This window comes from Gnatocerus cornutus, chromosome 9, assembly GCF_029298725.1.
Source record: "Gnatocerus cornutus isolate USDA-ARS CGAHR chromosome 9, icGnaCorn1.1, whole genome shotgun sequence".
Taxonomy (NCBI): domain Eukaryota; kingdom Metazoa; phylum Arthropoda; class Insecta; order Coleoptera; family Tenebrionidae; genus Gnatocerus; species Gnatocerus cornutus.
Window position 1 is genome coordinate 13,347,107 of NC_142241.1, and position 23,469 is coordinate 13,370,575.

The 23,469-nt window shown below is 38.8% G+C and overlaps 2 protein-coding genes across 2 annotated transcripts; one reads left to right on the forward strand and one right to left on the reverse strand.

The window, feature by feature from the left end:
* Window positions 1–11,674: 11,674 nt before the first annotated feature.
* Window positions 11,675–18,260, reverse strand: dsd (attractin-like protein dsd). Its single transcript, XM_088045227.1, has 5 exons — window positions 17,757–18,260; window positions 14,192–16,147; window positions 13,395–14,137; window positions 12,898–13,282; window positions 11,675–12,844 (listed from the first exon to the last, which is right to left on the reverse strand). Exons 1-5 carry the CDS (start codon window positions 17,987–17,989, stop codon window positions 12,385–12,387), a joined length of 3,777 nt encoding a protein of 1,258 aa, XP_087901353.1. The 5' UTR covers window positions 17,990–18,260; the 3' UTR covers window positions 11,675–12,384.
* Window positions 18,261–19,602: 1,342 nt separating this feature from the next.
* Window positions 19,603–23,066, forward strand: LOC148168982 (attractin-like protein 1). The gene is made up of 3 exons (XM_088046089.1): window positions 19,603–19,862; window positions 20,004–22,405; window positions 22,545–23,066. Exons 1-3 carry the CDS (start codon window positions 19,645–19,647, stop codon window positions 23,015–23,017), a joined length of 3,093 nt encoding a protein of 1,030 aa, XP_087902215.1. The 5' UTR covers window positions 19,603–19,644; the 3' UTR covers window positions 23,018–23,066.
* The last annotated feature ends 403 nt before the right edge of the window (window positions 23,067–23,469 follow it).

The window sequence follows — 23,469 nt, forward strand, 5'->3', positions numbered from 1 at the left end:
CCTAAAAATAAAATATAAATCTCAAAATAGAAACCCATAACACTTTTTCAATTTCTTAGAATTGTTCAAATGGCATTTCCGGTTTTCAAAGAATGGCGCTGAAGGCGTTGGTTTCCAACACCAAAACTTTTAAAACTGCGATTCCTTCGCCTCGTAACTTCTAAACCGAAAAAAGTATTTCTCCACAATATCCCCCGTCAACCTGAAATTAGCGACGAACTTGAAGCAAGTCTGTACATAATTCTAGATAAATGCCTCAGATAAGTGCATAATTTAAATTTTTTCCCCATTAAGATCGGAGATAAAATCGGGTTTAGATAATGATATTGAAAGGCAATTTTCCGATTTATGTCCACTCAAGCTCTAAACACACAATTTAAAAAATCCATAAGTGGTCCAGGAAACCAATCAATGCAAATCTGGTATAAGCATCAACAAACGATGCTTGTCAGGATCGACCCTCCATCTAAGGGTATTAAGTGCGACCCTCATTTAGCTCAGAAGATTAAATCGCAAAAAAATCAATTTGGAAATAGCCTAAATATTGTGGTGTCTTTAACATTTGATTTTTTCCTTGAAAGTGGACAATGTGATTACCGATTATACACAGGAAAGTACCGAATTGCGTGACATGGCGTAAATTATGGTTATACTTAATTTAAGTGTTATTTTTAGAGTCGCATGTTTGTGCCGAACATAATAGAGAGAATTCCGCTCAATTTTCGGCTGGAAACTCAATCCTACCACTAATTTATTGATAATTGTAAAAGCAGACGGTTTTCGTAAACAATCACCTGCGCTAATTGCGCTTCCCGGTTCTGTAAACGAAAAGTGACAGTGAAACTCCCAAAGTCTTACTTTTTCAGCTCCGATACTGCCGCTTTCAACGATCAATATCCGTCATACGAGCTACTTCATAATCATATTATATGCATTCCGAGATGAAATGTAAATTCCACATTCGCAGTAAATCTGGAACGGAACAAGTTTTGCATTTATTGAGATCGACAGGTATCAAATCAAATTTGATATTAATATGAAAATGAGGCTCCTTTATACGTCACCAATATTTACATATTTATGGATAAAAACTCCACTCACAAATTTTAATTATAAGTCGTTTTCTGTTTAAACGAATTTCGTCCTGGTCGCCTGTCTGTCTACCCCATTGTCCGATTTTCCCCATTTTTTTCTTTCCCTGATAAAAGTCTTCAAATTGACCGGAAAACATGAATTCGTCGCCATAATGAAAATCCACGCTTTTCCGGAAATGTTCCGGTCGAAGCACTGACATGACCGCAAACAGAACTTCACGTTCGATGAAACAATTCTTGATATTTCGTGACATTAATTTTATCTTACAGAACTTTCTGTTGAAATTATTGTAGAGAACCACAGAACATTATAATTTAGATGGAGGATACACAACTTGTTTGAATCCCAAGCTCTATGTAATTGAGATATGAAGATTGTTTGCTTTCTTTGCTCCTTGCAAGCTTTGAGTTAATTGCTCCGACTTGGAGGAGTTGCAGTGTTAGAATTAAAATTGGTGACCTGTAAAGACTAATAGTCCTTCACATTTGTACTGTATTTACATTAGTCGCCGCCTGAGCAAATGGCGTTTTGACGGACGTGAAAAACTGGTTTAAATACAACGCGAAATTCTGCGTGAAATGATGATGAGATTCTGCGTGAATAGCGCCAAGTTTCAGATCATTTCAGACTAATTTTTTTATCTTTTGGGCCAATCTTTTTTTTTCGAATTTTGGATTGTAAGCAACAAAAGCGCAAGAAAAAACATAACAAAAACCGCATCTTTTAATCTGTCTTAGTTTCAAAGATATTGAGCACTGAAAATTTCGAAAATAAAAATAGACTCCAAAACTTTAATTTTTGACCATAACTGAGTTATTTGTTGTCGTACGTAGATTTTATTAAAATTCATATCTTTGTTAGTTTTCAAGCTATAACAATGAAATTTGGGGAAGTTACTATTTCTAAAGTGTTTATTAACTGTACCGAATTGCAAAATTTTAGAACAAAAAATAAATACAGGGTGTCCGGAAAGTCGCGCACCACCGTGAAACTGTATCATCGGACAATGCCATAGATTACCGGAAAAATGTTAAAAAAATCCATGTCTTCAATTTTTCGAGATATGATGGATTAAAGAGGCAAAGTTTGATGCAAAAATTGACGATTTCTGTGCATTAATTTTACGTTTAAATGAATTTGTTACCTAAAGGACATTTTGCGCAGGGGCATGGTGCAAAGAAAATCGGAAAAATCTTGCAAGAAATGCCTGAAAACTGTTAACAAGGTTTTTGAATCCACAATCTTCATCAGTGAGGCATCGTTCACTTGAAACCATAGTTACATTACTCGTTCATGAACCGCTCATGAATACAACAGCAACGTTGCTATGGCTTTGAATACTAGAAATTTAAATTATTGGACGAAAAGTTCAGCAATGTTGCCATTTTCCTAATTTTCTTTTGGTCTTCCTGCGAAAACAGAGTCTGGATTTTTTAAACATTTTTTTGGTACTCTGGAGGTGCCTCTTTCAAGGTGGTGCGCCACTTTCCGGACACCTGTATTTTAAAAAAATTTCAACTTTTTTTATTAAAATTCATATCTTTGTTAGTTTTTAAGCTATGCCAATAAAATTTGGGGATGTTACTATTCCTAAAGTGTTTATTAACTGTGCCAAATTGCAAAACTTTAAAACAAAAAATAAAGATTTTTTTTATTAAAATTCGTATCTTTGTTAGTTTTTACAATATTACCATAAAATTTGGAGAACTTGCTATTTCTAAAAGGTTCATTACCTGTGCAAAAGTGCAAAATTTTAAGACAAAAAATAGAGATTTTAGAAAATTTGATTTCAGAAGGAACCAAATATATTTTTTTATTAAAATTCGTAGCGCTCGAACGGTTTTTCCATGCATTAATAGTTAAAATTGGTGGATGCGCCGCGTAAATAAAATCAATTCGAAGCCTCCAAACTTTCACTTAATAAATCACTTTTTTAATTAAGCGCCGCGAAATTCAAACAAGTCTTAATTTATTAGTATTTACGCGAACTTTCCGCCCAGTTTCTCCCAAATCAAAGATTTTTCCTGCTCCAATTTCGTGTTTTTTGCAGCACCTTAAAACAGCGAAAAACTTTGTAATTGGATAAAACTCTCCGTGCCGAAACTCGATAAAATTGAGACAAATTGCAACGGTTCTTTCAATTATTATGCATTATTCAGTCGATAATTAATTTTAAGACAGTCGTCTATTTTTCGATTAGCTTGTTCGTGGATTTCGTCTGCTGTAAAAAAGTTTTTTCCACGGCGCTTTTAGACATTTGCATTTAATATTTCTGCGGGATTTGTGAAATTTAATTGTTTGGAAAGAAAAACTAATAAAAAGAGTTCGATGACGTCAACAAGACTCCAGTCGTTGCCAGAAGAAATTGAAATGGAGACGGGAAGCCCACGCACTATTGAAATATTCTCGCAAACATCTGGAACTAAATCTCTTCGAAATGTTACGTTGGAATTATTTTTTGCTTCAAGCATGTTTGTGGTTTATTTGATGAGCCGCCGTGGCAGAGATAAACAAACAAACAATATGTATTTTTCCGCTTCGTTTCAACAAATCTTGAATTTTCACGCCTCTGTGGAAAAAGCGAACAGAATATTTCTTACAAACGTGTTAATTGTAGATTTCGGCCTTCAGGTTGATAATTTTAGCCCCGACGCGTGGCACTGGTGTAAATATAAAAACGCAATAATAGAAATATCAAATGGATGTCAATTTTTCGCTCCATTCTCGTAGTAAATTGGAGGATAAATATAGATAAACGTGCTAAAACGATGGCTCGGTTGTTTATCCACGTCTTAGATAAAGATAACACCTGTAAATTTATGTGCAACCCAAGTTTTGAACCCGGAACTTTGTAAAGCGAGAACATGTTTCATCCGAGTTGCATTAACCCATTCCACGATTCACATGTCAAGAATAAAACGCGGCAAAACGCTGTCGTTTTTCTATTGTAAACATGTCAGATTGTAGAGAAATATAATCGATTTTTTTTGTAAATTTCACGTGTACGTCCCCTATCAGACCACAGGCCTGTCCTTGACAGGTCATAAATCAATCATCCGTCAGAGGCTGTCGTTAAAATAATCAATTAACCTTGATTGTTGTTGTACCACTCGTTAAAGTAGTATAATGATCGTCTATTTCCGTTTCCGACAATTAGCAGCGCAAAAGTCTAAACGTGCGTAGGCGTAATTCTCATACAATTAATTCTGGTAACGTTCCAAATGAATAATTTTTTTCGGTCTTCTGTGTCTCTTCCGTCGTCTTCCAACTACTCCCTAACTCATTTAAACAGTTATAAGTTTAGGGAATGGAAATGAAGCACGACATGTCAGACACTTAGTACCTACTTGCAAAATGGAGAGAAATTAGTTCCAACATCGATGTTAATGTTGTGTCAGACCGTAATTGAATCACATTTATTACGCGCCAAAATGCACACAATTAAAATCTGACGAGATTCTAATTATGGAGATAATCGATAGTTTTTCGGGGAAGATTTATAGGGAAATCGAATATTGCTATGAATTCATTTCATGGGGATTAAGGGAGATTACAGTTGAAGTTCATTAAAGCAATTCCAACTTGGGACAAAAATCTGGGAGGTGTGTAATGAAAAACATGTACGAATTAGAGATTAATTGGTTCGATTCATGACTAGTGACGGACTATAAATGCGGCTTTAATTTTATTATTTAACTGGAACAAACTGTTTTATATTCAACGTACATTTTGTGCCAATCGGGATTTTTACGCTCTTTTAAAATAATTAGAATCGTTAAAAAAATTAAAATCACAACTAAAATAACTGAAATACAGGTGTCCCAGAACTCGCGCCCCAGAGAGAAAGGGCTTATGGAGGCAACAATGCTGAACCAAAATTTTGAAACCATAATTTTTTAACTCAAAAAATAACCGAGATAAGACAAAAAAAACTGTAGCCAATCCCGAAGCTGAACAGAATTTGAAAATTGGTAACTATGGACACATACTATCATCCATTGGTCAGTTAAACATTAGACTCTTGTTGCCTAGGAAATTGGAATGGCCATTTACTCCACTTCTCGAATAAGCTTTCGGGATTGGTTGTTAAATTTTATCAGTTCTCGAATACTATTATACTTAATCAATTTTTGTTTTGAAATTTACCATCTGTATTGCTGTCGGCACCCTCCCTTGCTCTCTGGGGCGCGAGTTCTGGGACACCCTGTATAAATACATTAATTTTAATAAAATCGAATTGGTTTTATTTAGCCCCTCACACCAGTCAAAAGTTTATTATTATTATTATTTATTTATTATTATTGTTTACAAGTGCATTCAAACAATTTTAAATTACGTTGCTATAGAAATTATTAAGTCACAAATAATTATTTATCTCTCTCAAAATTGAATTCAATTTCCCGTGAAATCGTAAATGTTTATTCGCCCAAAGATATTAACTTTTCTTCTAAGGAATAAACATTCAGATACTTCACTTGTTGTATAAATATGTGTTATGCAGCAAGAGAATTATGAAAATGACTGAAATAATATCTTCGTGAGAATAAACAGCTATAATTCACGGTAGTAAGCAATATTTTATTGGATTTCAATGAGCAAATGTTAAAATGATTGGTTTTTCTTACTTAAGTTTGACCTTTTCTAATCAATGGTTGACGTTGGCGGATCAAAGGAGTTGTAATTTTTTTTCTATTTCGATGCTTTAGGAGTCTCTTAATAATCTCTTAAATGAGTATCTCATTTTTTTTATAAATTGTGTTTTGATTGCATTTTTGAAGACCTTTCTTCTGATATTAAACTTAAGTCATAATTTTTATTCTTAACGAGCTAGTCTACCATCAGACATACAAATAACACATTATTTTAAATTATAAATATATAATTTTTTGCAGAATCTGAAAAGATTTCACTCAAGGGCTCTAATTTCACAACCTTTTTTAGGAAATATAATATTATGTAAAAAAAAACATTACAGAGCTTATTGCTAAAGTCCGTTTTTTCATAAAGAAAAACACCCACACCGCACTCTCCCACCACTTTTCAACCAGCAAGTCGTCGATGGTGACTTTTTGGTGATAAAATCGAACAGATTAGTTGTCTATAGTCAGAATTGTGTAACTTTGGTTTAACTCCGCCTACCTTTTGGGCCAATTTAATTTTAGCTGGAAGTCTGATTCACTCTGCAAAATTTTGATAGTTTGTCGATATTTGCTAAAAGTCGGGGTAGAAATGTCCACACATTAGAAGATGAAACACCATCAAAATCGACGAAACTTTCACGATTAATTGAATTCTGGCAAAACCGCAAATCTTCTTGACATGTGTGACACACTTGAGCCGTCAAATTTTTGATTATGTTGAGTAAAGAGGCTAGACATTTCTTGATTCGACAAATTCAAATCGTCATTTGTTCATGTGGGCGGGGTTAAACCAAAGTTGTAAAATTCCGACTATAATTGACAATTTGATTACACGAAACGGCCTTTTAGACTGTGCCGACACTTTTCACGATTTAATCCATTGATTTGCAATCTAACAGGCTGTCAAAGAGACGTTTTTAACGAAAAAACTGCGTAATTTTCAGAAATGTCACTAATTTGACATTTGTTTTTTCACCAAAAATCTCCCTAGACAGCGTTGCCGGTTTTACAACCTTACTTACGTAAGGGAAGATTACGGTTAAAAAAAACAAGGATTTCTTACAAAAGAGAGATTTCAGCAAGAATTTAACAAAGACGATGCTTTAAGGTCCAACGCTTCTGTTGCCAACTGTTACCGATAAAAATTGCTAGAAGCTGCTGCCAACTTTACTTTTTAATGAGTGGACCGATAGTAATGAGCTAATTATAGTTTGTACGGTGAGAGATTGAATGACAGAAAAGTCACTAAATCTACGCGATAAAAAGTGTACCATACGCGCGAAATTTAAAATAACAAAATAACCCTAGTTACTGACAACCCTGTCAACCCATTTCGCGTAGGAATTTAGTGTTTTTAGTGTATTTTGTAGCATAATTTGCTACCAACCTATATGTCAACTGTCGAAATCTCCCAATCTCTCACCGGATATACTATACTTGGTGAAACGTCAACTGTTAACAAATGAAGATTATTACTGAATCATCTCATAGTTTTTACAGCAGTTGGTACTTCTGACAATTAATTACTTGTCAAAACTGTGAAATTCATCCAATAATAAACATCGTTTGATGACAGTTGACACTTGAATAAAGTTTCATCAAATTTCCCTAAATACATTTAGCACTTAGTGACAAAGTTAATACCAACATACATTTGAAAACATTACTAAAAGCAATAAAAAAAATATGTTCAGCAAGCAATTGAATCCTCTTTACTGTCTTTGTTGCGTCTTATTGATGGTAATTTTCTGACCACTTATAGCTGCTACTTGTTTCTTCCACACATGTTTGAGAAGTCGAGCAAAAAATCTGAATCCTTATGTAACCATTTACAAATTTATGGCCCCATAAATGTGACTACTTCATGTTTCCCAAGGAAATTTCCAGAAATTTTTAATTTCAACGAAGTGATATTTCGCACCACTTTTTCCATAAAACACCAATTACACTCGTTACGGCGTTTTATGATCTTCACGAGGCAAATTTTTCTTATTCCTTTCAGAAACTGACGCAAACACTGCATAAAACTCACAAAATTGTCAGCAGAAGCAATTACGTTGTTAAAACAAACATATCAAAACAGGTGATAAAAGCTCAGGACAAAACACAACAAAACATGAAGGTTATAAGTGTAGTAGCTACACAGTTTGTCGTTCAGAAATTGATAATGATATGTAATTACGAGTTAAAGAGTATTAGAGCCGATGTGTCGAAAAAAAAGTGATAAGAGAAACGCTGACAGGAAACATGTGTAAGTAAGTAAATTTATAATAAATTTTCTTCGTTTGCTTGTTTCATGTTTACAAATGTATAACAAGAGTAAACCTTTCATTTTCACATTACCGTACTTTGTTGTTATCAATTTTCAACTCGTTTATTGAACGACACTAATCAAGCTGAACGTCATTAACCAATAAACCGACCTTCCTTTTATTTTTTTCCCGCAACTTTCCTACATATTCTTCAAGACAAACAAGAATCTTATCTAAACCCTTCGTTACCTGAAAAGTTGAGACCTCATTCTCAAAGTTTGTCCCACCTCTTCGAAACTCGTTATGCTTATGAATTCTTGCATCTTCAAAACACCCTCTAATTAAAATCAAGTTCAAGTTCACTTCTTCATCGTACAACGAAAACTTTGTAATTTATTATGTCGATTGTCTGAAGAAAACACAAAACTTCGGCGAGTCTCTTCGCACTTTGGAAATACATTTAATTAGCCCGACGCGCAACATTATCGGATTCTGTTTGCATACCGGAGGAAAAATTCGGTTTATTTCGAGATCCGTAATTGTGACATAAATTCGGCCGAAGACCGCGACTGACTGACGACGGATTCTTAGCACATTTGCCCCCTTCTTTCGCGCTCCAGGGACGGACTTTTGTAAAAGCGTTTGAATGTAATTAAGGAATTATCGAGTGGAGACGATAAAGTTCCCATTAATTACACTGCATTTAATTCAATTAGTCGGACATAATCGCCTTTTGTTGGAGAGATTGCGGAGAAATGCGGAGGCGGGAGGAAAAAGTCTGATTAGGTTGGAAAATTCAGTGGCTGCAATGTGGCCACATTCTGCATTTCGACCAGCGCAGCGCGTGCCAGTTGGTCTGTAAAAACAAGACACATAAATGTTTACAGCTATAAATGTAATAAAATTTAATATTCATGACGACGATCAGAACATTACATATGAATTAAGTATATTGGCATCAAAATTTTATGACCAGGCGATGTCATTACGGAAAATTATTCATCCAGAGGACAATTATTATCTATGAATAGTTAAACATTATGGGCCATTTTGGGTCAAGAGCGCTATTTTTCGTGGGTGGCAAAACATTTTTAATCCACCCTTTATTTATGGTAATTTCTTTTTCTTGCTTAAAACGAATTCTACTTTCATTCACAACAAATTAAATGTTGAAATCCGTCTCAGAGAATGCATAATGTAAAAGGAAAAAAACTCAACCGTATCTCGCTTTGCATAAATAAAAATCCCCAAAAACATAAAAGAAATTAATCGCTCCAGCAACTGCGAATCTCCTTCCCCATTGAAAATCTATAATTTATGCGACCGTTTCCACCTACTTCGGTTAGCAAATTTATGTTGTCCCGGTCGTTGTCCACAATCCAAAAAGACCGCAAACAACAATCCACGCCTTGTCTTTGAAAATGGTCAAAACCAACGCCGTGATTCACTCTCCTTAATAACATAAAAGCAGCATTTAACTTGCTATTTTTGGTAAGTCTGGTTTCCATTATTTCCAAAGTCGGTTGCTTTTAATACAATTTTTATTCAAATGCAAACCATTGAAAATTAATCATAATGACGGTAATTTTGTCGTTAAACTCAGAACGCAACCAAAGACAAAAGAAGTCGCTACAGACGATAATTGAATTGCAAAAAACAGTTTTGCGTGTTTTAAATTAGAGGAGTGGGCGCGCATTTTATTACCTCAGCCATAAACGTCAAGTTTATCTACTATAGCGGTTATTCGGAGCAACACCTATTTTGATCACTTTGAAACCACTGATTTTACTATGACGTCATAACAACGACGTTTCTTTCAAAAATCCGCACTGGTTTTGCTCGTCCACGCAATTTCTTCATCGCGTGCCGACCGATGGCAATCTAATGATAACACCAACACGTAAAAATAAGCCACAAAAGGTTCAATCTACCAAAGGCAATAATCATTACACAAACCGAGATCGTTCGTGTTCGTAAATCACGATAAAATCCTTACTAAACGTGGTGCACGTGATAAAGGATCCTAAAGAGGAATCTTAAGAGCGCCACCTAAAGTGGAACTTCATGAATCTTATGCATTCCAACACGATCTTACAAAAAAGAGACTTGAAGAAGAGACTTGAATTATTCGCGGTGATGAGATTTGTTTTTATGGATTCGTGAGCTTATTAAAGTTGGAACTTTGCAGGTTTTGCTTATATAAAATGTATAAGATCTGGACTTTGATGTATTACAGGTAATAAAAGTTTTTCGACAAGGATCCGGGACAAACTGTACTGTTTGACGGTTAATCTAAACTTCGACACATGAGAGAAATTCACACGTTATTAAGGAAAAAATTACTTGGCGAAATAACTAATTTAAAACTTTGCGGATTTAAGTCGAGAGCGCGAGCCACAAATGGAATAATTAAAAACCGCAGAAGTTTCAATTTATTCCGAAAAAATTCAGTGGTTTCAATGTGATGAATACCGAATAAGAATTCGCAGGAAATGGTGGATGCGCCGGGTCAAGACTCCTTTAATGAATTTCCCGGAAACTTGTAATTCTATGAGCTCAAATATTCCTTGAAGATTTCGCGTTTGTTTTTGACAAGCTATAGAGAAATTCCTGCAACACGTTGGAGATCTCGTCCCGGAATCCCAGGCTCCGGAGCTGCACGTCCGGATTCGTCCCGGAGTTATAAATCATACGAGAACAGACAAGTCATGGCCGAATGCCAGGCAAAGCCGCGACCTGCGACATATTTAAACCTACGCAACAGTATTAGCAGCACTTCAAAAGAAAAACTCTTTTCTCTCTCCAGCTCCGTTCCGGACACTTTGATGTAATCAAAAGAGACGTAATATCTCCGGCGTCATTATTTTCTTTTTTCGCGATTCTTTATGCTATTTTTAAGCACGGGAGATTCTCGCGCCGCGCAATATCTTTCACAGTTATAAATCAACGCCGTTTCCCCAAAGGAAGCTTTTACGTTATTGATGCCAAATGGTACTTTTAATTAAAAAAAAGTAAGCTGGCGATTACTCGCTGAATTAATGCGGCAGGTTGAATAAAAATGCAAGTGCAGGGAATTTTATGCCAAACACTTTGAATAAAGTCTTATCTTTCAAACAAAAAGCCCTAAATACACAATGTTTTACTGGCTGCACTGCAATTTTATTATTTTCGTTGAGGCTCCCAGTCTAAATAGCGGCTACTTTGATGTCAAATTGTTTGGATAAACCGCCGAAATTCAACGAACTAATTAAGCGATCTTAAACAGACGTAAGCCAATTCTGATACACTTCGTTGGTAATTGTGCCCGAGGGGCGGCAGCGGTGGTGGCGGCATTGCATTATTACACACCACTTGTGTTGAACAATAAGAGCTGAAATAAATGTCTGTTTGAAAGAAGTGGAGGTACTTGGGTCAAGGTTGATGGAATTGTCTGTGCCACACAAATATGTCTTAGGAGTTACAAGTGTCACTTGACGTCTTCATTACGAGTCGAGAGGCAGAGCAGCTTGTTAGAATTTTCTTTGAAACTTAAAGAAGCGGATGTAGGTGACGTGGAATTGAGACTGAATAGCGCGAATCTCACTTTTCCGAGGATTTACCTGAAATCAAACTAAAGCAATTTATTTTATGAAAATGGGAAAATCTGCCGACACTGGTTTGCGCCTGAGGTATTAGAGAAACCGCGAGTTTTATAACTAATGATATATTTACAATAGAAATAATTGTACATAATACAATAGGTACATGGCAGTAAATAAAATGGAAAATGTAACTAAAATATGTTCTTAAAGACCGCATACAAAATAAGACGAGTAAGACGTCGATATCTAAAGAATCCAGCGAACGATTACGATAAAGTAACAGCAGAAAAATGAAAGTAATGAGATCAGGATCGCATTCAAGACTAGGATCCGTTCAGTAGAACTTAGTGTCCTTTACCCATTACCAAAATGAACAAACTTCTTATCGCTAATCGAGTATCAAGCAAATTTGAATAAAAACAGATCTAGATGAAAAAATATTAATATAAAACAATAAATATGTTCAGTCTCTCTTTAAAATGTCTTAAAAAAGCTCACCACACAAACTAGAATAAAAAATATATAAACGGGGAGAAACACTATTTAGAAAAGCATGTAGTTAGTCATATTGCTAAAATTGCTTCAAAATACTTAGAAGAATATTACAGGACTTTACACGCAACGTGCTGAGCTCCGGATACATCAACTATTTCTCTGTTTAATTGTCATTTCATGCTTCCTATAAAAATTCAAACTGGACAACTTGGCCGACTCTTGGAAATTATGTATCACAATTTTACATGGTACTAAACTAACGTACAATAAGTACGGACCAAAACGGCTCCCTGCAGCACTCCGTCGACCTAAAAAAAAAAACTAAAGACAGCTGTCTGGATGTTGACTCTGTGATTTCCGCGATTTTCCCGTTTTCGTTTCGGTTTTGACTTGATCGATGCTCATTTTCCTGGGGTTGCCCAAAGTGACGAGGGCACTGGCTATAGCCAAACCGGCCGATTGGCCTTTGACTGTGTAAGGCTCGCAGCCTGTGGGCAACCGAACCAATAAACTCAATACAGCCGCTTTGTTGCCATAACACGGTTCTAGGGCGATGGGGCTGGGAGCGTCGCGCTTTTTTCTCTTCATGTCGGCGATTATGGAAATTCCGTTCTCGAAGTCTAGTTTCTCCTTCACTTCCAATTCGACTAGGACTTGCGAGAAGGGGCGCGACGCCATTTGCTCCATTTCGACGAAGAGACGCTGGCGGCGGCGGTACATGTCGTAGCGTTGCTTTATCTTCCAGAGGATCGCGGCGAATAAGAGCAACAATAAGAAACACCTACAAAAAAATTGAATTGTTAGGAAGTGTGAGGGTGGGATTTGGCAACTCACGAAGAAAAAGTAATGAAAAACTGTTGGAGATTCAGTTTTGGATACTGCGAGAACGAGATTTGTATCCACAGGGGCGGTTGGAAGTCGTAGACGTAAACGTAGAACGTCGTCAAAGTTATGTTATCTTCGACGCCGAAGTTGTATTCAGACTTTGGGAATTTGGTCTTGAAAGTGGTACAATTGAAGTCTTCAAAAATTGGTTTCTCCTCTTTAGAGTTACCCCTTCGAATTGTGATGTTCATTTTGGCGAGGACTGAGCATTGGATTGAAAAGTCTGCGTCAATATCCGCTTTAATGGGGGAGTTGCGGAAGTTGATTTGCGTGAAATGACGGTCTTCTTTCTTAGACAAGTTGAAGGTGAACTGGTAGTCGATCGTTAAATCGTCTGCAAAAAATGAAAAATGCTGTTTTATTAAGTTAAATTCAATTTTATACATCGTTTTGAAGTTGAGAAATCTGCTAATGGTGCGGATTATTAGTAGTTTCACTCTACTTACAATAACAGGACTCCTTGTTGATAGGATCTGAGTTGTAATGATTCGTGGCGTCGCATTTCTCGCAGTGATCCCCAATGAGCCCCTTCGTGGTGCAGTAACATTTCCCCGTTTCGGGGTGACAGTGCGTTGCTTGGCCATTGCACTCGCATGCTTGGCACTTCCCCCCATTTACAGGGTTCCCCCAGAAGCCTTTGACACAGTGCTCGCACTGTCCCCCCGTTGTTAAATTCCCACAAGGCAAACAAGTGCTTGTATTGGCGACGCAGCTTGCATGACCGTTGCACTGACACAGTGGACACGTGGTGAAGTGCCACCTGTCCGATGGACACGTGCTCGATGGCAACGAATGGGTGTGTAAGTTGGGGCCCGCGTAACCCCCTGGCATGCACTCTCCAAGGCCAGTTTTGGAACCATCATCGCACCAACCGCAAGCTGGGTCATCGCGGCATTTTGCGCAAGTGGAGTAAAAACTGCACTGGGAGTTCTCGCCGCTTTCTCGACTGCGACATTTGCTGCCCACTGTGGTCCATTCCCGGCATTGCCCGTAGGGAAAACTAGCAGTGTAGGCGTTTTTATCGACGCAGCGACCTTCGTTTTGGCACCAGATGCATTCTTCTTGGGTGCAGTTTAAACAGGACGAGTATTCGGAACAGACTTTTTGACACTGGATTGGCTCCGCGGCGGTGGCGGTCACGTTGGAAGTCAAGGGGTGGGTCACACATTTAGCGTGTTCAAAACGCCATCTGAAAGCCAAGTAAAAATAAGAATTCAATCAATTAACTTGTGTGAAAACCCACCTGCAATGGCGCTGCGAAGCTGTGCAGGCAGAACAAGTATGAAGCTGTTTACAAATGGGCGTCGGATCCGAGGGACACTGCTCCCACTTCCCAATATTGGCCTCCGAGCTGTTCCTGCACTTCTTGTTATGCATGCACGCGCTACCGCACCAAACACACTGACTCGTGGTCTGAACACAACTAAAACAATCCTCCAACTTCTCGCATCGGCCCTCATTCTGAATTACGCTTTGTGTTATCATAGTTCGGTTGAGTTCCGGACACCGGATAATCAACCCATCAGCGTGTGACGTTAAATTCTTGGGCGGGATGTTCTGTATCGCTGTACAGAAGTTGTTCCTCATATCCCACACGCATTTCACTCCCGGCTTCTTACTGAGACACTCATTGGAGGTGATGTACGACGTGCAGCTCCCTGGAGTGTATCTCAACATATCCGACAACATCTGCCCGTCAAATCCTCCGTAGATGTACAACGAACCCTCGAAAGTAACAGCCGAGTGCCCGAATCGAGCCAAATCGGCGTGGATGTCTGCGGGGACTTGCAGAACCTGCCACGTGTCGCAGGTGACATCGTACGCTAAAAACTCGGAACTGTAGCATTTCGCACCGAAACTATGCAAAGTGTCGTTGTGGGTGTTGCCTCCGAAAACAAGCATCAATCCTCCGGAAATGAACGACGCGGTGTGTAGAAAGCGCGCAGAAGGTGCGTCTTTTAACAAATTCCAAACTCGAGTGTTTGGATCGTAGGAATAGAGACTTTTACTGAGAACTTGGGCGGACTCGTTCTCGGACACAACTCCGCCATACACGTATATTTTTCCAGTCAAAGAGTCCCAGGAGGCAGTGTGTCCGTAGCCACCTTTGACTGGGTAGCCGCGGGTTTCTACAATATGCCACTCTCTGGTTCCAAAGAAATATTCTTGTACAGTATTCAAGTAACCGAGATGAGGGGAGTGACCAAACAAGACGATCATTCTGTCGGCTTTACGGTTTGCGGGATTCTCGATCACGGTGGCGGTGTGACCAGCGGATTTAAGAGGACCACACATGACGCTGGAATTACATGCCACCGCTTTGACGGTTATATTTTCCCACGTCTTGGCGTTAATGTCAAAGGCCCAGACTTCGGAAGAAGGGCCACGGTTACCAAGTACGCCCCCATAGAGGAAGATCTTGTCGCCGTAGATGACGGTGGAGTGACCGTACCGGTGCGAGGGAGCTTCTGACGTAATATGCGGCGTCTCCCACACATTACCGTTAAAATCGTATACGTATACCATGGATCTCCTGACGTAACTCTCCCCCGCGATGAGATACATAGAGTCCCTCCACACAGCCGCCCCGTGCGACGCCGATCCTGGTGGTACAAAACTCTCCACCTTCACCATCTCCCAAAACCCATTCGGGGCAAACTGACTACAATCATCCCCTTTGTAGTCACTCTCGCATCGACATCCAAACTCCGGCTCGCATCGTCCTCTCGACTCGTGTCTCCCACAGTTATCAGGACACTCCTGTAGATGACACGCCGCCCCCGTCCAGCCTCCGTTACACGTGCACACTTCATCAATGCAAATCCCGTTACCACTGCAATCCACCCCCGACACCTTCGACGGACAGGCATTCAATCGATACGTCATGTTGAAACCAGACATGTTAAAAGCATCATCGCTGAAAAAGTGCACCAAGGCAGATCCTGAATACGCCACGATTTCGGGGATTCGACGGATGTTGTATTCGCCTTTGTACATGAGACCGCTGAAGACGGCGAGAAGAGGAGAATCGACGCTGTCGCCGTCGAAGATGTACAAGTGATCCCAACCACATTCGGTGGCGAATTCTTCGAGATGAAGAGTGATGTTGGTGTTGGGGGCGTCGATTAACCAACTGCATTTTACGCTGAGGGAGTAGTTACCCAAACCGTCGTGGATGGTGCCCGTCGAGGTCCCCAATCTATAAACAAAGGAAAAAAACTATGAACTTGAAGTTACATAAAAGCTGCAACATTTTCCTACTTCTTTGTCAATGATGAAACTGTTACATAACATCAGTGTCAATTACTTTTTATCCTCTCTACATTTACTCAAGTCATGAGTGCAATATTAGCACCTTCAAAATTGGTACCAAATCTCTATTAGCGGCTTTTTAAGAAATGCATTCACTCCTTAAATTCCAACAACTTTCTAGAGGTCGGCCATATCCGCGTTCATCTTTACGTAAAAAATAGTGATAAGAAAGCCACAAAAACGGATACGTTCCATTGGAATTTATAAAAAAACAAACACCATGAAGTTATCACAAATTTTATTGCAACGCAATATCGTAAAAAAGTTACAACATAATGAGGTTTTTGTGTTTTAGTAGCAATAACGTACTGTTATACCTCAATTAACAAACAATTTTATTTCATGAGTTACTGAATTGCCAGAGGCAGCAAGCCATAATTAAATTAAAGAATTAGTTAGTAACCGGTAGCATAACTTTTGGGAGTTATCTTTAACCCTTTAACTGTTATAAACGTATACAGGGTGTCCCAGAACTAGAAAAAACGGGCTTATGGAGACAATTCTCAACCAAAATTTCAAAAAAAAAAAATTTGCCCAAAAAATAAGCAAGACAAAAAAAGGTAGCCAATCCTGGAGCTGAACAGAATTTGAAAATCGGTACGTTTACAACAGTTAAAGGGTTAATTAACACCTTGAGAGTAACCGACTACTGGAAAAAATCAAAATTAACAAAACAGTTTGCGATGACAGTGGAGGAATCGTTTGATGATGATTTAGCAGTTTAAAATTACAATACACCAGTCATTAAAATGGCAATAATACGACGTTCAAGAAATGACACGAGCTTCTTCTGTGACAATGACATCTTTTAAAAACTATTATGCGGTGTCCTCTATTTCATGTTTACGTGTTTGTTTTAAAATTACACAGTAAACCCTTCCAATCTGAAATAAACTATTATTCTAAACATTAAAAACTTATATGGTCCCATAAATGACGGCAGTAAACTTTTAACTTCCTCAATGATTGTATTTCGCACGGTAAAAATTTATAAAAGCTTTGAATAAAGACCAGTGGTTACTATGCAAAAGTCCACAAAGAGTTGGAATAAATTCTCCACAGTTGAGAGATTTTAGTGTAATTTTCAAGCCTTTTCAGAAAACCTCGGAATAATTTTACTTCCTGATGTGTTTAAGCTTTTATCTGGATATTTTCTGTGGCTTTTGTATCAATGTAACCTTGCACAACATCAGTTTACATCTGCTTTGTCCATGCTTAAGTGCATGACGGTGAAAGTTTAAAATCGTCCAAATCTTACCCAATTAAATTGGACGAAACAACGATAAATCCAAAATAACTTTTATAGATTTGCACATAGATTCAATCCTTTCATAAAGATGCGCATAAAAGTCCCCCAAGGCTGTACAAACACCGTAAAAAATAATGTACATAAGCTATTTTTTGAATGAGAAACTGGAGCAAACCAGTAGTTCTGCAACTGATAAACCCTGATAAGATAACATCCCCGTATTTATATCCAAGCTGTGGATCCTTACCGCACTTTGCCTCCACAAAACTGGCATTGGGGCCCTTGCCATCCATCGTAGCACACACAAGTATCATTTTTGCACACCCCATTTCCACTGCAATTTGGATCAACACATTTGGCTCTGACGATGGAGCAGACATTCAAGACCAAAATTGCACAACACAAAGCTTGCCACAGATAACATTTTCGGCGATATTTCGACTTGAACAAGAACAAAAACATTTGCAGAATCTCTAACATCTTATTACCACCATAGTCCCAAAACTTTACAGTTGCATTACGTCGACGTCAAAACAAAACGGTAAATTTAACAAACCGTTTTATTGTTACTTGGTGGTTGCTGTGAAGATCTGACGTCAGTGGGATGTTGGGAACTTCTTCGTTGAGGCTTTTCTTTTGATTAAGAAGAGATTTGGGACGAGACAGATTTTATTTTCCATATTTTTTGACGTTTTACATATAACAGAGGTGAAATGTCACTGCGCAGCAGGGCAACCAACTTCGCGTACAAGAAGTGAGGAAGTTACTAGATTGTGGTAGGGTGATGGGGAGACGCAGTGGCGGCGCATACCGTAATTGGGGGCAGATTATCTTACTGGTTAGAGGCAATTAAATGTATTTACATGATAAACACTTTGTCTAATCAGTGGTCAACGACCAGAGGAAGGCATTCATCTCTGGGTCAACGACAGAATTTTATTAATTTCGGTTATTTATTTGGAGCACTTTTTCTTTTTTTAAATAAAATAAAATCAAATTAATTAATCAAAATTATCATTCGGATGTCTGTTGAAGTGGCAGTATTATTATTATCGCTGTTAATTTTTTATCAAAAACTAATAGATAAACGATAATGTTACGTAATCCTAATATTTACCTAATTCGCAAACGCTATTTGAACAAGTTCAAAACTGATATGATATACAGAGTGTCGATAAAAATGATTACTAATTATTGATTGTAACAAAATGACTATTTAATTTGAAATGGATGAAAGATAAACTCTGGACGTCACATTGCTAAGTGCCTACGCCACTGCCTAGCTCAAAGCACTTTTCTTTTGTTTTACTGGTTGCCTACATCACATTTTAAAATTTTACTAAGAGTGAAGTTAGTTGCTGATCGTTTTTCCGCTAATCAAATGTCAAATTAATTGCGAAATTAACTTAATTTTAATAAAATTATTGTGTAAACCGGTCTTTAACCTCTGTTATCTGTTATTTGTTAAACATGAAAATACAGTAAACTCTCGATAATTTGAAATTCAAGAGATCTAGCAAAAAGTTCAAATTATCGAGAGTTCAAAATATAGTGTGAATCAAATAATCGAGAGAAAGAGAAGAAAAAATTCAAATAAACGTGAGATTAAAGGCAAACAGACAATAGTTAGAATAAACTAACCAATCAGAGAAGAGAGTGTAAAATCCTCAAACTTCACTTTGAAGAAATATCGTAAAACTTTTATAAGTTATAAATTCGTCTGGTGAAACAGATTTATGCTACGACAAAACTTCCAAAAACTCTTTATTAAAAAAGTCAAAAAAATATAAAATCTAATTTTAAAGTTGTAATGTAATTTTTAAGAATGGCTTGATCAGAAGTTTTTTGTTTTTCTTGTCCGCCCACGCGAGGGATTTCAATTTAACGAGAGTTCGGGAGGGAAAAATTCAAATTATAGAGTGGCACGAAAAAAGTTCTCGATTTTACTTCAAATTAATGAAGAATCAAAATACATTGAAATTTTTCAGTTTATCGAGAGAAATCAAGGGGACCGGGAAAAAATTTCAAATTATCGATGTTCAAATTATCGAGAGTGTACTGTATATGCAAAATAAAATTATTTGGGCCAAAGATCTTCTTAATCAAAACACCCTCAAAGAAGAAGTCTTTGAAGAATGTCGCTGCTTTTGTTCAAGTCAAAATATCCTCAAAACTGTTATCTGTGGCAAGTTTTGTGTTGTGCAATTGTAGTCTTGAGCGTCTCCTCCATCGTCAGAGCCAAGAAGTGTGTTGATCCAAATTGCAGTGGAAATGGGGTGTGCAAAAATGATACCTGTGTGTGCTACGACGGATGGCAAGGGCCCCAATGCCAGTTTTGTGGAGGCAAAGTGCGGTAAGGCTCCCCAGCTTGGATATAAATAAGATGTTATCTTATCAGGGTTATCAGTTGCAGAGCTGCTGGTTTGTTTGAATTTCTCATTCAAACAACTGTTTTTACTATAACCGCGACTACACTTTTTTTCTTTTTTTATAGATTGGGGGCCTCGACGGGCACCATCACCGACGGCTTGGGTAACTACTCCCTCGGCGTAAAATGCAGTTGGTTAATCGACGCCCCCAACACCAACATCACTCTTCATCTCGAAGAATTCGCCACCGAATGTGGTTGGGATCACTTGTACATCTTCGACGGCGACAGCGTCGATTCTCCTCTTCTCGCCGTCTTCAGCGGTCTCATGTACAAAGGCGAATACAACATCCGTCGAATCCCCGAAATCGTGGCGTATTCAGGCTCTGCCTTGGTGCACTTTTTCAGCGATGATGCTTTTAACATGTCTGGTTTCAACATGACGTATCGATTGAATGCCTGTCCGTCGAAGGTGTCGGGGGTGGATTGCAGTGGTAACGGGATTTGCATTAATGAACTATGCACTTGTAACAGAGGTTGGACGGGGGCGGCGTGTCATTTGCCAGAGTGTCCTGATAACTGTGGGAGACACGAGTCGAGAGGACGATGCGAGCCGGAGTTTGGATGTCGATGCGAGAGTGACTACAAAGGGGATGATTGTAGTCAGTTTGCCCCGAATGGGTTTTGGGAAATGGTGAAGATGGGGAGTTTTGTACCACCAGGATCGGCGTCGCACGGGGCGGTTATATGGAAGAACTCTATGTACATCATCGCGGGGGAGAGCTACGTCAAGAGGTCCATGGTCTACGTATACGATTTTAACAGTAATAAGTGGGAGACGCCGCATATTACGTCAGAAGCTCCCTCGCACCGATACGGTCACTCCACAGTCATTTATGGCGACAAAATCTTCCTCTATGGGGGCGTACTTGGCAAGCGTGGCCCTTCTTCCGAAGTCTGGGCCTTTGATATTAACGCCAAGACCTGGGAAAATATAACCGTCAAAGCGGTGGCGTGTAATTCCAGCGTCATGTGTGGTCCTCTTAAATCCGCCGGTCACACCGCCACCGTGATCGAGAATCCTTCGAACCGAAAAACCGACAAAATGATCGTCTTGTTTGGTCACTCCCCTCATCTCGGTTACTTGAATACTGTACAAGAATACTTCTTTGGAACCAGAGAGTGGCATATTGTAGAAACCCGCGGCTACCCAGTCAAAGGTGGCTACGGACACACCGCCTCCTGGGACTCTTTGACTGCAAAAATATACGTGTATGGCGGAGTTGTGTCCGACAACGAATCCGCCCAATTCCTCAGTAAAAGTCTCTATTCCTACGATCCAAACACTCGAGTTTGGAATTTGTTAAAAGACGCACCTTCTGCGCGATTTCTACACACCGCGTCGTTCATTTCCGGAGGATTGATGCTTGTTTTTGGAGGCAACACCTACGACACTTTGCTGAGTGCTAAATGCTACAGTTCCGAGTTTTTAGCGTACGATGTCACTTGCAACACGTGGCAGGTTCTACAAGTTCCTGCAGACATCCACGCGGATTTGGCTCGATTTGGGCACTCGGCTGTTACTTTCGAGGGTTCGTTGTACATCTACGGAGGATTTGACGGGCAGATGTTGTCGGATATGTTGAGATACACTCCAGGAAGCTGCACGTCGTACATCACCTCCAATGAGTGTCTCAGTAAGAAGCCGGGAGTGAAATGCGTGTGGGATATGAAGAACAACTTTTGTACAGCGATACAGAACATCCCGCCGAAGAATTTAACATCGCATGATGATGGGTTGATTATCCGGTGTCCGGAACTTAACCGGACTATGATAACACAAAGCGTGGCGGCCCCCGGCGCGAAACCAATCCGGTATAAAACCGTGTGTTCCGACTTCTCCTCCTGTTTAAAATGCATCAAAAAAGAATGCATCTGGTGCCAAAACGAAGGTCGCTGCGTCGATAAAAACGCTTATACTTCTAGTTTTCCCTACGGGAAGTGCCGAGAATACACCATATTAGGCAGCAAATGTCGAAAAAGCGGCAGGAACCCCAAGTGCAGTTTTTACTCCACTTGCGCAAAATGTCGCGAAGATCCAGCATGTGGTTGGTGTGATGATGGTTCCAAAACTGGGCTTGGAAAGTGCATGCCTGGGGGTTACGCTAGCCCCAACACTTATTCGTTACCATCGAGCACGTGTCCATCGGACAGGTGGCACTTCACCACGTGTCCACTGTGTCAGTGCAACGGTCATGCGAGCTGCGTTGCCAATACAAGCACTTGTTTGCCTTGTGGGAATTTTACAAAGGGTGGACAATGTGAGCGCTGTCTCAAAGGCTTTTGGGGGAACCCTATAAACGGGGGAAAGTGTCAAGCATGCGAGTGTAATGGGCAAGCGACGCGGTGTCACCAGAAGACTGGGAATTGCTACTGTACCACGAAGGGGCTCATTGGGGATCACTGCGAGAAATGCGATGCCACGAATCATTTCAACTCAGATCCTATCAACAAGGAGTCCTGTTATTGTAAGTGGGGTAAAACTACCAATAATCCGCACCATTAGCAAATTTCTCAACTTCAAAACGATGTATAAAATTGAATTTTTGTTCTACGCCTGTATGATTGTTGTTAACTTAATAAAATAGTATTTTTCATTTTTTGCAGACGATTTAACGATCGACTACCAGTTCACCTTCAACTTGTCTAAGAAAGAAGACCGTCATTTCACGCAAATCAACTTCCGCAACTCCCCCATTAAAGCGGATATTGACGCAGATTTTTCAATCCAATGCTCAGTCCTCGCTAAAATAAACATCACGATTCAACGAAGGGGTAACTCTAAAGAGGAGAAACCAATTTTTGAAGACCTCAATTGTACCACTTTCAAGACCAGCTTCTCAAAATCTGAATACAACTTCGGCGTCGAAGATAACATATCTTTGACGACATTCTACGTTTACGTCTACGACCTCAAACCACCCCTGTTGATAAAGATAGGGTTTTCGCAGCCTCCAAAACTGAATCTCAAACAATTTTTCCTTACTTATAATTTAGCACATCTTTACCAAGACCCCGGCTTCAATTTAACACAGTTGATCGTTTTCGCACAATTAGCCGAATTTAAAAAAATGACCTAATGTGAAAATTTAATAGATTCCACGATACTATTAAAAATTATGCAATCGACGGGTTTTTTCTTTACAGCAATGATTATTAATTTTGAAATAGATATAGTACAGGTAAAAAACCAAATTTCACAAAACCCCATTGCCAATAAGTGTCTACGCCACTGGTCTTTATAATGACAGCTCTTCTCTAGAAGTATTACTGGTTGCCTATATCACAACTCCAATGTATATTGTTTATTTTTATTTGAAACAGTTTTAGAGTTGAAAGCAAAAAGACTCATTTCTATTTTTAAATCACCAAGCAATAATTAATTATCGACTTAATTTTAACACCAACCTTGAATCAAAGATTTCTGATACCAAATCGATATTTTATTTTTTAACTAATAAAAAATTGACAAATCTGGTGACCTTTTCACTTCAAGACGATAAAAAATACAAAATTGGGTCATTATTAACCC

Excerpts from the sequence above, each read along its gene's own strand:
- LOC148168982 (XM_088046089.1), top strand. The coding sequence starts at position 19,645 with ATGTCGCTGCTTTTGTTCAAGTCAAAATATCCTCAAAACTGTTATCTG. Across the intron at positions 19,863-20,003 it reads TTTTGTGGAGGCAAAGTGCG|ATTGGGGGCCTCGACGGGCA; the intron begins GTAAGGCTCCCC and ends CTTTTTTTATAG. Across the intron at positions 22,406-22,544 it reads CAACAAGGAGTCCTGTTATT|ACGATTTAACGATCGACTAC; the intron begins GTAAGTGGGGTA and ends CATTTTTTGCAG.
- dsd (XM_088045227.1), bottom strand. The coding sequence starts at position 17,989 with ATGTTAGAGATTCTGCAAATGTTTTTGTTCTTGTTCAAGTCGAAATAT. Across the intron at positions 14,138-14,191 it reads GCTTCGCAGCGCCATTGCAG|ATGGCGTTTTGAACACGCTA; the intron begins GTGGGTTTTCAC and ends CTTGGCTTTCAG. Across the intron at positions 12,845-12,897 it reads TTTTTCATTACTTTTTCTTC|GTGTTTCTTATTGTTGCTCT; the intron begins GTGAGTTGCCAA and ends ATTTTTTTGTAG.